This window comes from Akebia trifoliata, chromosome 5 (assembly GCF_017979445.1).
Source record: "Akebia trifoliata isolate Shusen 1 chromosome 5, ASM1797944v1, whole genome shotgun sequence".
NCBI classification, from domain to species: Eukaryota; Viridiplantae; Streptophyta; class Magnoliopsida; order Ranunculales; family Lardizabalaceae; genus Akebia; species Akebia trifoliata.
In genome coordinates, this window is record NC_141379.1 from 32,597,646 (window position 1) to 32,609,059 (window position 11,414).

The 11,414-nt window shown below is 34.3% G+C and overlaps 2 protein-coding genes across 2 annotated transcripts; one reads left to right on the forward strand and one right to left on the reverse strand.

The window, feature by feature from the left end:
• Positions 1 to 778: 778 nt before the first annotated feature.
• RRF (ribosome recycling factor, chloroplast precursor) lies at positions 779 to 6,163 on the reverse strand. The gene is made up of 11 exons (XM_086443910.1): positions 5,925 to 6,163; positions 4,919 to 5,072; positions 4,745 to 4,814; positions 4,525 to 4,620; positions 3,861 to 3,958; positions 3,380 to 3,491; positions 3,008 to 3,049; positions 2,341 to 2,397; positions 2,201 to 2,251; positions 1,966 to 2,022; positions 779 to 1,046 (listed from the first exon to the last, which is right to left on the reverse strand). Exons 1-11 carry the CDS (start codon positions 6,010 to 6,012, stop codon positions 1,029 to 1,031), a joined length of 843 nt encoding a protein of 280 aa, XP_086300036.1. The 5' UTR covers positions 6,013 to 6,163; the 3' UTR covers positions 779 to 1,028.
• Positions 6,164 to 9,238: 3,075 nt separating this feature from the next.
• LOC147402299 (mavicyanin-like) lies at positions 9,239 to 11,117 on the forward strand. The gene is made up of 2 exons (XM_086443911.1): positions 9,239 to 9,437; positions 10,674 to 11,117. The coding sequence occupies exons 1-2, from the start codon at positions 9,260 to 9,262 to the stop codon at positions 11,042 to 11,044; spliced, it is 549 nt and encodes a 182-aa protein (XP_086300037.1). The 5' UTR covers positions 9,239 to 9,259; the 3' UTR covers positions 11,045 to 11,117.
• Positions 11,118 to 11,414: the final 297 nt, after the last annotated feature.

An 11,414-nucleotide genomic window follows, 5' to 3' on the forward strand; every position in this document is an offset into this window, starting at 1 on the left:
GTTCAATGACCAACTTTTTAGTAAAACATTTTTCAAAACATGAGTTAGAAGTTTTGGAATGGGCTGATTTTTGGTGAGGATGATCTCTACGGTGAGGAGATCATCATCACCAAAAATCAGCTCATTCCAAAACTTCTAACCCCATCAAAAATAGTTTTAAAAAAATGGACGGTCCATGATTTTTCAACGTGTAAACATGGGTTAAAAGTTTCGGAGTGAGCTGATTTTTGGTGATGATGATCTCCTCACCGTAAAGATCATCCTCACCAAAAATCAGCCCATTCCAAAACTTCTAACTCATGTTTTAAAAAATGTTTTGCCAAAAAGTTGGCCATTGAACGCCACCCTATATATAATTATTGAACACTATGAAGATAATGCTTCAACAATTGAAGAAACTTAAATTTTAAGGATAACTCGAACCCCACATTTTATAAAGTCATACTTAATGGAGAATATTTGAGATAGTCTTCTATGTAATCAATCTGATGTGCTATCTCGACCTTAGTCTTCTCTGATAGACTAATAGAAAATGAGTTTAAAGTCCCATCATCTTCAACTTCTAGACCAAAATCTTTTCTTTTTTATTTTTTAAATCATCTTCAACCTTAATATTCCATCTACCCAACCTTCAAAACTAAGGGAAGATCAGACTTTTGGGGATGAACGAGATGGTGGAATTTTGGGTAGAAATTCAAGGATTTGCTACAAAGGGCAAGGCAATGTTGAAATTGATGGATTGAAGATAAGGATGATTAAATTAGACGAGAGCCAATCCTCGATGGTTAATCTATTTTTATATGCAATTTTCTAGATTTATAGAACCCACATATCTTAGGAAAACTTGCAAAGAGTATATCCAATATTCAGAGAAGAAAAAATTCTTTCAAAACTTTGAAGAGATGATGAATCCCAAGTTATCTATCCATAAAAAAAAAATTGAAAATAATAAAGAACAAAAAAGGGACTAAGTCAATTGTACAGTCAAGTGGAGGCTCACCCATTTTCCATCTGTCCATGAAGGGATTTTAGACTTTCAGTAACTCCTGAAATCCAAACACAAGATGGATACAAGTCAAAACTTTAATAAATAAAAAAACTCTTTTTAACAATTTAACAGAATAATTATGACAAAATAGGTAGAGGTGTTGAAGCCTTGAAACAATTTGACTGTGTCATCAGCGCCTGAAACACAAATAAGACAATAGGCCAGGCTAGAGACCACCCAACCAGGTTCCCAATTGAATATACCATGTAATGCTCACTGAAGCCATCAATATAGTCGTTTGTAAATATAAGTTTTAAGCAATTATTTACCTTTTGTCCTTTTTTTATGATCTTGAAATTACAATATATATATATATATATATATCCACCCGGGAGGGTGCACCCTCACTTACCTAGTGCGTGAGATGTGTGGGCGTTGCACGTGCCCCAGGACTAGTCCTTGGTAAATTCTCAATTATGAAAAAGAAAATAAATAAAGAAACTAATACTTGAGTAAAAAAAAAGGCAGTTTGCAGACAATGTGCGTGTTTAATATATATATATATCACCTAATACATGAGGCCATGAACATCGTGTAACTCGATATTGTCCTCAAATTCCTTAAACTATACCATATATGCCAGCTGTCAGGAGACCCACCATGTTATTGATCTGAACCCGATGTTCCATATAAAAATGATCCTCAACCATTTTTTCTATTGTTTTTTAATCTTTCCTCCCTGAGTGTTACAAAAGAATGCAATAGTTTGAATGGTTACAGTAATCAGCTGCAGCAAACATTTTTACCAAGAAGATCTCCTTAATGAGACCCAATTGAATGGTTGGTTCCAATCCCGACAAGTGGTCCATGTGTGCTAACAGAGAGAAGAGGTGAGTTCCCCTCTCAAAACTATCATGGGGTACCCTCTAATTCTAAAGACATGGTTATTTGGTTAAGAATAAAGTAGTATTAAATACCTTCTCTTTCTGTTTGTTGATGGCATCGATCTTCTTCATGTATTCATCCGTCAATTTCTGCACAAAGAGCAGCAAGAGAAGGATTTAGGTACTCACTTATGGACAATTTTCCAGTAATTTTGTTCAATCCACGGGAGGAGGAAAGGAAATGCAGATTAAAACAGAGAAAGAAAATGGACACTCTGAAATGTTAAGTCAATGGGTTGCACAGTAATGGATGCCAAAAGTTACATGCCTGCAAGTCACTTGATAAGTCTTTAACATTGTCTTCAGAGAGTTTCTTCTCCTGTGTAAAGGAAATAAAGATCATTAGAAGGAAACTACAAAAGAAATATAAAATCGTTCACAATTGAAGAAATACTTAAAGATGCAAACCTTCTCAAGTTTCTCATAGGTTTTTATGGCATCTCTTCTTATATTCCTTAAGGCAACCTGCAAATAGTAGATCGGTAGAGTATCAAAAAGCTTTAGAGGATCATGTGTCAGATAATAACAGTGGGAATGCTTGGAAATGCTACTATATGATAAAAAACCAACCAGAATTGGGCCCCATTTGAATTCCCCATTAACCAAGTCATATCAACCAAGCAGTCCAAAGAAAAAAAGGATTCAAGTATTATATATCTAAATAAATTTTGACCATTATGCAAACCAAACCTCACAAGGAACTCCTCATTGCTTTATATTTGGTAAGATACTATATGGCAATGGTGGGCTACACCATCCTAGAGGCCTCTAATTCTATGTCCAAAGATGAGAATTTGACACCATTTTCTGGGCCCAAAAAAGGCAGTAGCTTTGGAAATAGTTGAATATGTCCTAGGTAGGGACACCAAATGGTGAATCTTAAACACACATTAAATGTATGCCTAAATGTACAAAAGACAGGTAAGGGCAGTGCATCCTGTCCTTTTGTACGAAGCAAGTATTCCTCTTTAACACTTAAGAAAACCAAATGCTTAAGTAAATCATGAAGATACTAGATGATAGATCGATGGCATGGTGGTATATTTCCAAAAATCAACAAAAGAATCAGATGTACCTTCCCTTCTTCTGCCTGTTTAGACACAGCCTTTGACAACTCCTACACTCGATTTAGAAGAAGAAAGAAGGATTAGTAATCAATTTACACAGATTGTCTTCGTAGGAACTTGAATTTCAGGTCTTCATGAGACATTATACTCCGGAGTCCAGAGTATTTGGCCATTTAAGACGTATTGGAAAGTTATACAATCTCCCTTTCTCAACACATACCTCAAGCTATGTAACTATAAATATACATGTATAAGTTGGTGGTTACAAATGAATTCATGAACAAGGGGCCAAAATTTAAGGTTTGCAGCTAAGACTGAACTGGATTAGTAAAATAGTACATGGTTTGGTGAGGTGAGGTATAAGATGGATGAAAACAGACCTTCCTTCTCTCGGATGTCAATTGTGGGACAGACAACCGAATCACTTCTCCATCGTTGTTTGGAGTTAAACCAAGATCAGCACTGACTATGGCCTTCTCGATAGCTTTTAAGCTGAAAAACAGTGGAAAGTATCAAAAGGACTGAGACGCCTTGTCAAGCCTAAAGATAAAGCAAAAATACATATGAGGCAATACACCTGATTAAAAAGTTATCAAAAGTAATCTCTCTTTTGGATGGTCTGAAGAAATATGGTAAACTGACCAGAAAAGAGACTTTAAATTTGATGGTCATGTGACCTACGGGGGATCTCTTTCCCGCCTAATCTACCAAGGTGGGATCAGTTTAGTTGTTGAGTAGGTAAGTTCCTACCCTTAATGCATGAACAACATTTCTAACATAGCATTGGAAGCAAAAAAAATCTATCTTGTTATTAACAACCTCATTTACTCAAAACATTTAATGAGTTTGCAGAAGGATTACCTAGATTTGTCATATGGTTGAACGAGAAGCGAGCTTGCATCAGGAGTACTGATCTGCGCGATGCTCTTCAAGCTGACTGGACTTCCATAGTACTCAACCTACAAACTTATGGTATTTAGTTCAAAAGAGAAGAATTTTCACGGAAAAGAAAATCCATAAATATAATATAGGTACAGCAGTCTGTAGACTAAGAAAGATTTTCTATTAGACAAACTAAGACTAAGGAAGACTAATTTCAATGCCAAACCTAAAGGCACCTAAAAGACAACCAAAAGTTGCATTTTTATTTGCGTATATCCATGTACATTTTTTACAGCCTTAAGTGGGAGGGACCATTTATTGGAAAGAAGGTACAGGTTGGCCCTAAAAAATTACCACTATTGCAACTATTTGGTAATATATAAGTGAAAATATATATAATAAAACACAACAGTGGGTCCCACTCTATTTGTCTCAAGATTTATTCCTCATAATAACGTATCTCAAGAGCATGTTTTACTCTTTTACCTTTTCTCTTCTTCCTCTTTCCAAAATTACCTCTCTAATTTTATTATTTTTCCTCTTTTACCCCCTTAAACCTAAAGAAGATAACCGTGCCGTATGCATGGGAAAACTCTAGTGTATTTTAAAAAAAGACAATAAGAAAATGTACTCGGTATCATACCTCAACTCGATCTAGCATGGCTGGATTTGCTCTTCCCGTTCTTACAGCGTTGAAATTTTCTCTAACTGATTCGATAGTTTTTTCCATCCTTTTTTTCTAAGGAATAAGAAAAATCATGAAATACACTTTTATCGTCTATAACCAGTAAGAAATTTTCTGATAAAATCATGGAAACCAGCTAATACCATACTCCAATTACAAACATTGGTGAAACACTTACAACATCTTTCTCAATTGCAGACTTCTCAGCTTCTATTTCTTCAATCGTTGCACATCTCCAAAGTCCTGTTCTGTGGAAGAAGCAACAAAACATATATTGGAAAAATAAATGAGAACCAATAAACAAGCAAGAGGGAAATGAAAGAAGTAAACTAATCCGTAGAACCGAACTTGCCTCTTCTGCACAAATTGTTTTGCAACAATGGGTTTGCTGGAAAATTTGCTAATGCCTTCCTGAATTCTCACGTAATTGGCAGCTGAGCTCCATGAAGACATATTCATAAAGGTGGAAAGGCGTTTCATGCAATCTGTTCCTCTGTAGTGAGAATCTGAAAACATTTTCCAATTATCAGCATAGTAATCAACTCCGGATTATGCAATTATTCGGGAAGTGTTCAATTCAGTTAATTTGGTTAAGTTTGTAAAATTTTCATATAAATATCACAAAAAATTCAGAGATTATAATACAAATAATGCTTTTGTGTTTCTTCCCAAAACCCATCATTTTCAACCTCATCACCATAAAATTTTGAGGTTAAAGGGTAAAAATGTCAGAGAACTTTGATCCATCTATTCCTGAATCAGAGAACTCACTTTAATTGATCTATTCCCGAATCAGAGAATTTTACAATTTTTTGGAAAATTTCAGAGAACTTTGTGACTATGGTTATCAGTCCTTACTTTACAACCAAGAACTGTAATCTATGGGAGAACAACAGGTCACCAGAGAAAAATAGAAACTTTTGCTGAGAGAAATTTAAATTAAACAGTTCAAAATTCGAATCACTGAGAGTCCGAACTACGGTTCCCAAAGGATACCAGTTAATTATTGACTCTTTTACATTCTACAAATCCTACCAGTTTATAACTGATTTAGAACGAGTTGACACGGTTTTAAGATTAAAGGACAAATCCAAAGTCCAATATACGAAATAATATCAAATAAATGTTCAAACCAGTGATTAACAGAGCCGAATTTTCAGAAACTCGGACGAGTCAAAGAACGAAACCTAAAGGCCATTGACAGGGGGGAATTACTTCGATTTAGCCCAAATAATTACATAATTATAATCATATTTGATATCTCCAAATATCAAAAAGAAAAAATTACCACATAGAGGTAGAGGTGGAGAAATGAAGAGATGGAGATTTAGGGTTTATGGAATGGTTCTGATACTGACCTCGAACAGAGAGAAGAGATTTGGGAGGATTCAAAATCGGTTGATAAAGAGACCGAACAGATGATGCAGACGAGAATGGAATCGCCATTGAAGCTCGGATGGAGAGCTCGATTGAAGATCGAGTTGATCTCTAACTGTCTCTCAAGAGTTGAAACAAGTACTGTGAGAGAGTGACTTAGGTCAGAATGAGGTTCCCAACTGTTGGAGCCTCTACAACCTGTCTATCCACGCAGAACAAAGAAGAATGTGGATAAGAAAGGAGTAGAGATTTGCTATCAGCAATGAGTATGGCTAGCCGGTTTTCCCTCCACGTGGCGCGTTTAAAGCTCTTATTCTAGCCTGACTATTAGTTACCACCAATAGAAAACTAACACGTCCGAGAAAAAAATTAGCTTCACGTTTAAACTTCGCTTGACAGGGCTGGCAATGGTCCGAAACTATGTTACCTGATCCGTGGGTTCGCGATTCGTAGTTCGCCCCTTGAGAATGAAGTTAGAGTAGAGAGAGGTCAGGGTGTTTGAAGGTTCAAGAGACGAGTAGAGCGGAAAATAACTTGAAAATGACAGATTTTAGGAAGGTTTCTATTATTTATAAGGTGAAGATAATGGTATTTAGATTTTTCATCAATCTTTTAATAAAGACTAAGGTCAAAGGAACATACTATCAATCTAAGATTTTAAAGTGTTGTCTCAAATATTATTAACATGTGAACTTATGGAGGGGTAAGTAAAAAAAAAAAACCCCAATTCTTTGAATTCGCTTAATTACACGAACTGAAAGTGATCCGTATCGCAAACTAATTTGGTTTGAATTGGTTCACAGTTCAATACCAAACCAACAAATTAGATAACCTTGGTCCAAAATATACCTTGTCTGAATTGGTCTCGATCAAATCCGATCAAAAAAATATGAAAAAATCGGATTTTCGAATCGAATTCAAATTGATATCCAAGATTCAATATAATTTTGAATTGGATTCGGATGCACCTTAATCCGTTCTAAAAAAAAATTCGATCTAAACATATTTTAATATTTTTTATTTTTCTTAATTTCTTATAAATACATATAGATGACACATCTTAGTCTTTTAGGTTTTTCTCTATATTTGTAATTGAAAAGTTGATTTTTTTTATTATTATTAATTTTATATAATTTTATAATTTTTAAAATATTTAGAACATTGATAATTTGAAAATAAGCCAAGTGTTCAGATCTGATCGATTAAAGATGAAATGAAATGAATCAAATTTGGTTCATACATGTGTTTTGGATGATTATTTGATGATATAGACATATAGTTAGTGAAGTTTTTTCAATAAAATACAAATATTAAAGTTAAAAAAATATCCTTTCTCACATTATGTACCTTAGGTCTTTCATATGTTCATAATTTTAAATATTTAGAAGTAACTTTGGACCAATTCAATGATTTGTGCTGGTGAATGGTGATGGAGATTAACAAAGTCATAATTTCAAAGATTTAGGTGTTAAAATTATGTTTCTTTATAAAATTCTAAAATTGCATAAATAAAAAATTACTCTGATTTATATAATTGAGATTTGGCAACTCTTAATAATAAAAGAAGTAACGATAAAATGACGCACTTACACATACGTGGTCTGTACGCGATTAACGTGGCAAGTTCACAGAATTGTACATCTGTATTTCTTGTATATCCCAAAGAAAAATATATATGGTTCTATGCACTTGCTATGTCAATTATGTACAGACTGCGGACATGTTAGCGCGTCATTTTATCACGATTCGAAAAGAAACGAAAAGTTCATTGCGTTCTTGATGTCAAGTAACAAGCTCTTTTTTTTTTTTTTAATCGGTGAGTATATTGTTTTTTGGTTTAAAAGTGATAACAATCTAATTCTAATATTAATTAGATCATAATCTTTTTTTAATATTTAAGTGCTCGTTTCACCATTATTATATATGCATTTCATGCATTTTGTGAGGATCTACTCAGTGGTGAGTTTGCTACTTTATAAAAATGGTGAGCACACTACTTTACTTATTTAAAGCAATGAGTTCATCACAAAGCTTTTCAGTCAGGGTTTTAAAATTCGATTTTGTGTCTCGTCTCGTCCAGACTCGATATTGAGTCGTCTCAAACGAGTTTTCTGATACGTTTGAGACGTCTTGTTCAAAAAATTGAACGTGAGGTATTAAATCTCAATCAAAAAGGTAACTTGTGAGTTGGTTTCGTTCAACTCCAATACCAAATTAACTTGGGCGATACATCTTGATCTTGGATGAGTTTTAGAACTATGTTGTCAGTGGATATATATGTTGTTATGTGAAAGAAGAAATGCACCATTGTCATGTGAAAGCTTTGAACAACAATAGTGCGGGCCGTTGAATTATTGGAGACAAATCAACAACCTTTACATCAACATTTGGAGAAGAAGAAGAAGAAGAGAACATATTTTTTATTTGGGGTGAAATTTGAAAATGAATTTTATTGATCGGTGAAAAAGTAAAATCTACATTTTACTGGATTTTTTTGAATGAATTAAAATGTCAATATAATAATTAGGATGGTGGGGCCACATTTTCTTTATCTTAGGATTTATACACACATGTCTCAAGGTTTCTGTCAATTTTATCCCAAAATTTCAATAATACCCCTTTAATTTTATTATTTTCAGCATCTTCGGATCAGGTCTATTTTGATTTGGTTTCGGGTCCATTCCGATCCATAGACATGCCCACTCCTTGGGAGTTATACATCAAATTAACGGCTAAGATGTAAAGATATACGTTAGGGATTCTCTAGGAATGGTTTTCCAAGAGACCCTAGAATAAATTAACCGCTAGAAAGTAGAAATCAACTGAATCAATTTTTAATGTGCAGATCTTTATAAAGGTGGACCAAATATTACACGCGTGTAGTACATTAAATTTGGACACTAATCTAATCTCAAATCACGTTTGATGCCCATCATCAAACATACGGTTGAGATTGGAGGAAAAAACATAATTTTCTTGAGATCATCAATATATCATTGGATTGAGTAGGGAACATCCTCCCATCTCAACCGTCCATTTGAGGCTAACGTTTCCCGTTAAATTCCTTATAGATTTTTTATTTTTATTTTTTTAATAAAAAGAAAGAAAGCTGTCAGTCCTAATTGCGGATCAAATAGAGAAGCTAAAAAATAGAAATATCTAAACTTCCTTTTATTTTTATTTTCTTTCTAAAACTATATGCTTACAAAGGTTATAAAAATGTGAGAAACCTAAACAATTTCTCTCACACAAAACCTTTGGATTTCAATCTTGCTTCTCTCTTACATTCTCTCTTTGTTGGGATTAAGTACTCATAATGGCTTTTGTCAAGAGTAGACTTATGGTTTTGTTGATGGTTATGGCAGCTTTACAGGTCTCATCAACAATGGCTGCAGTTTATGAGGTTGGAGACTCTGCTGGATGGACAATCATTGGCAATATTGATTACAAGAAGTGGGCTGCTTCAAAGACTTTCAAAATTGGAGACACTATTGGTAACTCACAATTATTCTTCTTATTTGAGTGATTTTTATTTTTTTTGAATCATGATAATCTGACTTAGGCACATGGCATACTCAATGGACTCCCTAACGTGACAGACCCGGAAATTGTAGATTTCATATGTTCTCATAACGAAACAAAACTACACCTTTTTATGAAAAATCATAATTTTGTATGCCAAAGAGAGTAGATCTACGGTTCCAACGTGTCATATGCAAAGAATCATAATTCTTTCACTCGGGATACACAACTGCACCCTCAGAATAAACAATTGCATATGGCAGGTCAGTTGTATATCTAAAGGGAAAGAATCTATGGTTCTTTGCCCATGCCATGTAGTGAGTTTTTGAGTCACCTGTCAGGCTGAATTACAAAATCAGCACTTTTTTCTTTTTTAAGTGATTATATACTCCTTTGATGTGGGTATGCTCTTAAAGACATGAAAAATGACCTAAATTGCCCTCTTTACCCCTTTCTAGGGTAATTTAGAAACACCCCCTATAATATTCGGGATATTAGGTTTATCCCCTGCAAAATACAAGATTAAGTTTAGCACTCTTAATCGAAAGTCGACATTGTTTTTTTATCAAGTGAAATTTTAATATGTTTCTAATTTTGATTTAGTAATTTAAATATTTGAAGAGCATTTAAAAAAAAATCAAAACTTTACCTTAAAATCATCAAGAAAACTCAACATTGACTTACAGTCAAGGGGGAAGGCTAATCTTGCACTTTGTAAGGGGGTAAACCTAATATCACCAATTTTATAGGAGGTGTTTTTAAATTACCCTTTTTATGGATCCCTCTTCAACCTTTAAGTTAATATTTTTTTATCTACTAAACCTCACCTTCAATCCATCCAACATCACTTAACCCCTTGTAGAATTAAAACTCCATTGTCTTCTATTTCTACCAAAATGCCATCTTGTTCTTAAGGTTTGAACTTTCAAGGTTGGAGGTGATAGAATTCTAATGTAAGGTGAGGGTAGTTAGGTCATTTCCGTTCTTATATTAGGTAAGACAAAGTCAAGTTGTACACTTCATTAGTCTTATAATACGGGGGATCACCTCAAATATTCACCAAAACATAAAGGAATATGTCGAAATCAACCTAATCAAAACTATTTGAGTTGATATGTTCATGACTCACCGAACCAAAACATGTTCTATGAAACAGTGACTCAATGAGTAGTTATTTAACATCTTTGTTGTTGGGTAATTGGTGCCAGTTTTCCAGTACAACACGCAGTTCCATGACGTAATGCAAGTGAGCCATCAAGACTACAGATCATGCAACGCGACAAGCCCACTTGCAACCTACAAAACCGGTAATGATTCCATCACCATCAAGAGATACGGCCACCACTTGTTCCTCTGTGGTGTACCGGGCCACTGCCAGACCGGTCAAAAGGTTGACATCAACGTTCGTCGTTCTTCTTCAATGGGTCCCACTCCCACTCCCACTCCATCTGCTGCTCCGTCACCTTCTGAATCACTTGCACCAGCTCCTTCACCTAGTAACAGTGCATCTCTTCCTTCATTTGGTCTTCTTTCTATGGTGGCCATGGGTTTGGCTATATTTGTAGGTTTAGCTTATTAGGATTTTTAAGATATTTTTATTATTGTTTTTATCTGTGCTTTAGGTGTTTTTTTTTTTAAATTTATTTAAAGGATAATTTGGTCATTTGAATTGGATTAGAATAATGTTCTTGTTTAAATTTATATATTGTTAGTATGTGAAATTTGGTCATCTTTTATTGATGGTAAGAGCATTTTAGAGCTTATTTTTGTTTTTGTAATTGGTATGGATTTGGTTGAAAGTGGGGTGTTTAAGTGCAACTATCTTAGAAGTATAATTCACAATTTGGGACCTTAGGAAAAGTTGATCTCCCTCAAATTCTTGGCTACAAGGGTCTGTTTGACTGTATAATACTTTTAATTTGACCTATAATCAACTTTCATTGACCTAC

What these genes read in the sequence shown, in the direction of transcription:
- RRF (XM_086443910.1), bottom strand. Translation starts at nt 6,012, where the DNA reads ATGGCGATTCCATTCTCGTCTGCATCATCTGTTCGGTCTCTTTATCAA. An exon ending in ATCTCTTCTCTCTGTTCGAG is followed by an intron (nt 5,073 to 5,924) that starts GTCAGTATCAGA and finishes AAATGTTTTCAG; the next exon opens with ATTCTCACTACAGAGGAACA. An exon ending in CCTATGAGAAACTTGAGAAG is followed by an intron (nt 2,252 to 2,340) that starts GTTTGCATCTTT and finishes TCCTTTACACAG; the next exon opens with GAGAAGAAACTCTCTGAAGA.
- LOC147402299 (XM_086443911.1), top strand. Translation starts at nt 9,260, where the DNA reads ATGGCTTTTGTCAAGAGTAGACTTATGGTTTTGTTGATGGTTATGGCA. An exon ending in CAAAATTGGAGACACTATTG is followed by an intron (nt 9,438 to 10,673) that starts GTAACTCACAAT and finishes AATTGGTGCCAG; the next exon opens with TTTTCCAGTACAACACGCAG.